Source organism: Morone saxatilis, unplaced genomic scaffold (genome assembly GCF_004916995.1).
Source record: "Morone saxatilis isolate NCDOM2014 unplaced genomic scaffold, NCSU_SB_2.0 Contig6, whole genome shotgun sequence".
NCBI lineage: Eukaryota > Metazoa > Chordata > Actinopteri > Moronidae > Morone > Morone saxatilis.
In genome coordinates, this window is record NW_023340206.1 from 1,990,725 (window position 1) to 1,993,905 (window position 3,181).

Below are 3,181 nucleotides of genomic sequence, written 5' to 3' on the forward strand. Positions count from 1 at the left end.
TAGTGGTCACAAACTCTACAGGGTGCATTTAACCATAAACAATGTGCACAGAAGGTTAACTATAAGAACCTGAGTCTAATTTACTATGGTAACATGGCCTGACCATAAACTCTTATGACTATATTTATAAGCAGGTCATACACTCTCACTGTGATGGTAAAGAAGAGTCATGAATGATGTATTTCTTAAGGATTTAGAAGAACCATGTTACCATTTCAGTAGAAAACCGTGGGATGCAAAATGCAATATTCCATATGCAATATGTAGTTATCCTGAAAGTGAAGCTTTGAATGTAACAAATCCTCTGTCTAAGGTTATTTATAGAATAGTCACTTGCCACTAGGTGATGCACTAGAGCACCGGCATCTCAGACCAAAAGAAAACGTGCACTACGGCCCACCAGACTCCATTGACAAAACCAGTCATTTTACCTCACAGATATTCATGAAACACAGTACAAACTGGACAGAAAGAAAATCAAACTCACCGTCTTTGTTAGACTTTCCAACAATCACCAACTCTGGTTTGATCAAAGGAACGCTCACTTCAATCACTCGCCACCACACGCCGTAGACAAAAGTAGACATTTCTTAGTCAGACTTTGAACTCTTCGAAACAAACATCAACTCTGGTTTGGTTGAAATGAATCCTTAATCCACATGACCAGATGGCCAGACAGGTTTTGTAAACAAACCACAGAGGCTGCGATAGCAACACAGGCAGAGGGACAGTGACATCATTCTCTGCTCGGGTCACCATGACTCCACTATATCTTTACATAGCTAATAGTTGTTTTCTGCTATATTAATGTTTCAAACTCATATATAAGCTTTGATAAATAGTTAAAAATGTCCATGACAATCCAAACATTTTACAACCAGTGACAGACACTGATTTCTATCTTACATTACACTATTCCTTTGTATATGAGTACCTGTCTGAGGATGAAACTGGTGGAGGTGGTGCTGCCATCCGAACGCTTGAGTCGGCTCCTCCTGGAATAAGTCCCTCGATTCACCTGCGTAGATTTAAAAAAAAAAAAAAAGGTCTCAACCAGCAGAAATACTTTTTATCTACAATGTGTCTCTAATACACGATGCAAGGTGACATTCATGCTTCATTCAGCTAACCACCCAGAAGACATGTGACACAACCGAATGTGGCTTGTACTGCATTATATGTTTGTCTTGCCTACTTACTTTTCTCCTTACCTCCGGACTTTTTCTTTCTTTCTTTCTATTCCTCTTCCAAAACGTCCAAATATACCAGCAGAGTTCATCTCCAGGGAGCTAAATTAATTATCTGCCAGTGATTTGCCCCATTTCTGTTCAAGTCTCCAGAGTTAATGACAATGTCACCGTTAAAAAGTCAGAGCCTACTTCCCTGAATTTATAAAACAGGGCCATTAATCTGGGTCACCATCTCTCTTCTGTCTCTCAATTCAAGCCACCAGTCGAAAGCCAAGTTAGCTAAGTCTATGAATACCCGGCTATTAATATCAGCGTGCAGCCTCTAATGATCAATTGAGCTGAAAAATTAGTTATCAGTTAATAAAAAGACACATTTCCTTCTCTTTGCAGACAGAACCTCTGCTACTTTTATGAGGCACTCAACACATTACACACCTGAAACAACATTAAAGTCCTTAAAGATAATATTTAATGATCTGGTATATTTGGTATAAAGTGTAAGCAAGTATTTTGTTTCCGTAAAGTTTTTATTAGCTGATACTGGCCCACGTGCGGGATATGACTTAAAGAGAATGGCAAAATCTTGGAGAGGTAGATACGCGAAGGTTACAGTGTAGCTTTTAAAACATCAAGTGGAATCAGATGCTGTATTTCAAGAAAGTTTTGAGTTTTTATTGTGAATATTTTATGTAGTATATTGGGTCAGCGCAGAAGGAATAGCGAGAAACAAACATCTGTGCACACTTTAGTCCTCAAGAACCTGGCTGACTCAGTCTTATGAGTTATTTATTCAATCAATAACCTGATAACACTTTAAATATTAATCATAAAACACTTTGGTTATTCCAAAAAAAAGAAAACCTTAACAACTTGAGAAAATATAAATCTAACTTTCTGCATGTCAAGAAGGTCAAAACAATGGAAATGTATCAGTGAGGCAAATAAATGCCTAATAAAGCATGTTTTGAGTCGTTTTTAATATTTAAATTGTATTTAATTTATCTCCATGACCATACAGCATACAGCTGGGTATTTAGCACCAGTCGTTTTTACTATTTATCACTGTTTTCATGAGAATGGGTCTATGAACAAACTGCAATCCGTGCTAACAGTCATATATCAGGGTAAGTTCTCACAGTCTCAATTATGGCGTCTTTTCTGGCAGGAAACATTTCAGTAAAAGACTTACAAAGGTTTCTACCGGAGACTTTCACTTGGTGTAAAGTGTGTCAACCAGCCCCCGTCTCCACTACATTTTAATGTAACCTGTAACCTGTGCCAAATTCACAGCGGGACTCAAGCTTTTAAAGTGTTTTCTTTCTTCTTACATAAAGAATCAGTGCTTTTCTTGTGTGTGTCTGCTGCCTGCAGTCTGCTAAGCAAGTAAAAACCGTCGTGTTTTCTGAAGTAGCTTAGCTAAAATGAACCGACCTGAAAGATAGGCGCTTGGATGCCCTCGCCAATCTTGTTCCGTATGTAGATGTGTCGGGACATCTCGGCCAGGACATCGGTCCAGAGGGCTGGCTGCTCCGGTCCAGCCCAGCGGAGGGGTGGCGGGTTCCGAGATGCGTGCTCCAGCTTCACGCCACACAGAAGAACATGAGCGCTCGCGAGCCGCCGCTGTCTGTCCACCTCGAGACAGGTGTTCGCTGTGTTCCTGCTGCGCGCGCTGGGACGTTCATGCACACTGCTGCCGCTCGCGCCACTCAACAGCAGATGCGCCCGAATGATGGACGGAACTATTTTAGAAACCAGGGGGGGAGGTGGGGGACCTAAATTTAGCCTGAGGAGACAATAATGAGGAACAAGGTAACTATTTTAGGCTCAAAGCAGCAACATAGAGTGGGCTAATTAATGAGACACATTTAGGCTACAATTTATTGTAAAAAAAAAATAAAAAATAAAAAAAAAAGAAGAAGAAGAAGAAAAAGACAAGAAAGAAACATTTCTATTTGCTTCTGTTGCTTCTGTAAATTTCACCAAAAGTTAGT

General features: G+C 39.9%; 1 protein-coding gene across 2 annotated transcripts in view; it reads right to left on the reverse strand.

Annotated features, from left to right (window-relative positions):
* cacnb4b (calcium channel, voltage-dependent, beta 4b subunit) overlaps positions 1-2,856 on the reverse strand; it is a 24,324-nt gene extending 21,468 nt beyond the window's left edge. Inside the window, exons 1-3 of one of the 2 annotated variants that reach the window (XM_035678016.1) lie at positions 2,622-2,856; positions 1,200-1,242; positions 935-1,018 (exon numbers count right to left, since the gene is read on the reverse strand). In XM_035678016.1, coding sequence (XP_035533909.1) covers positions 935-1,018; positions 1,200-1,242; positions 2,622-2,698 — 204 coding nt within the window. In that variant the 5' untranslated portion in view covers positions 2,699-2,856. The remainder of the gene's footprint in view (positions 1-934; positions 1,019-1,199; positions 1,243-2,621) is intronic. The other variant, XM_035678019.1, reaches the window with a different exon arrangement.
* Positions 2,857-3,181: the final 325 nt, after the last annotated feature.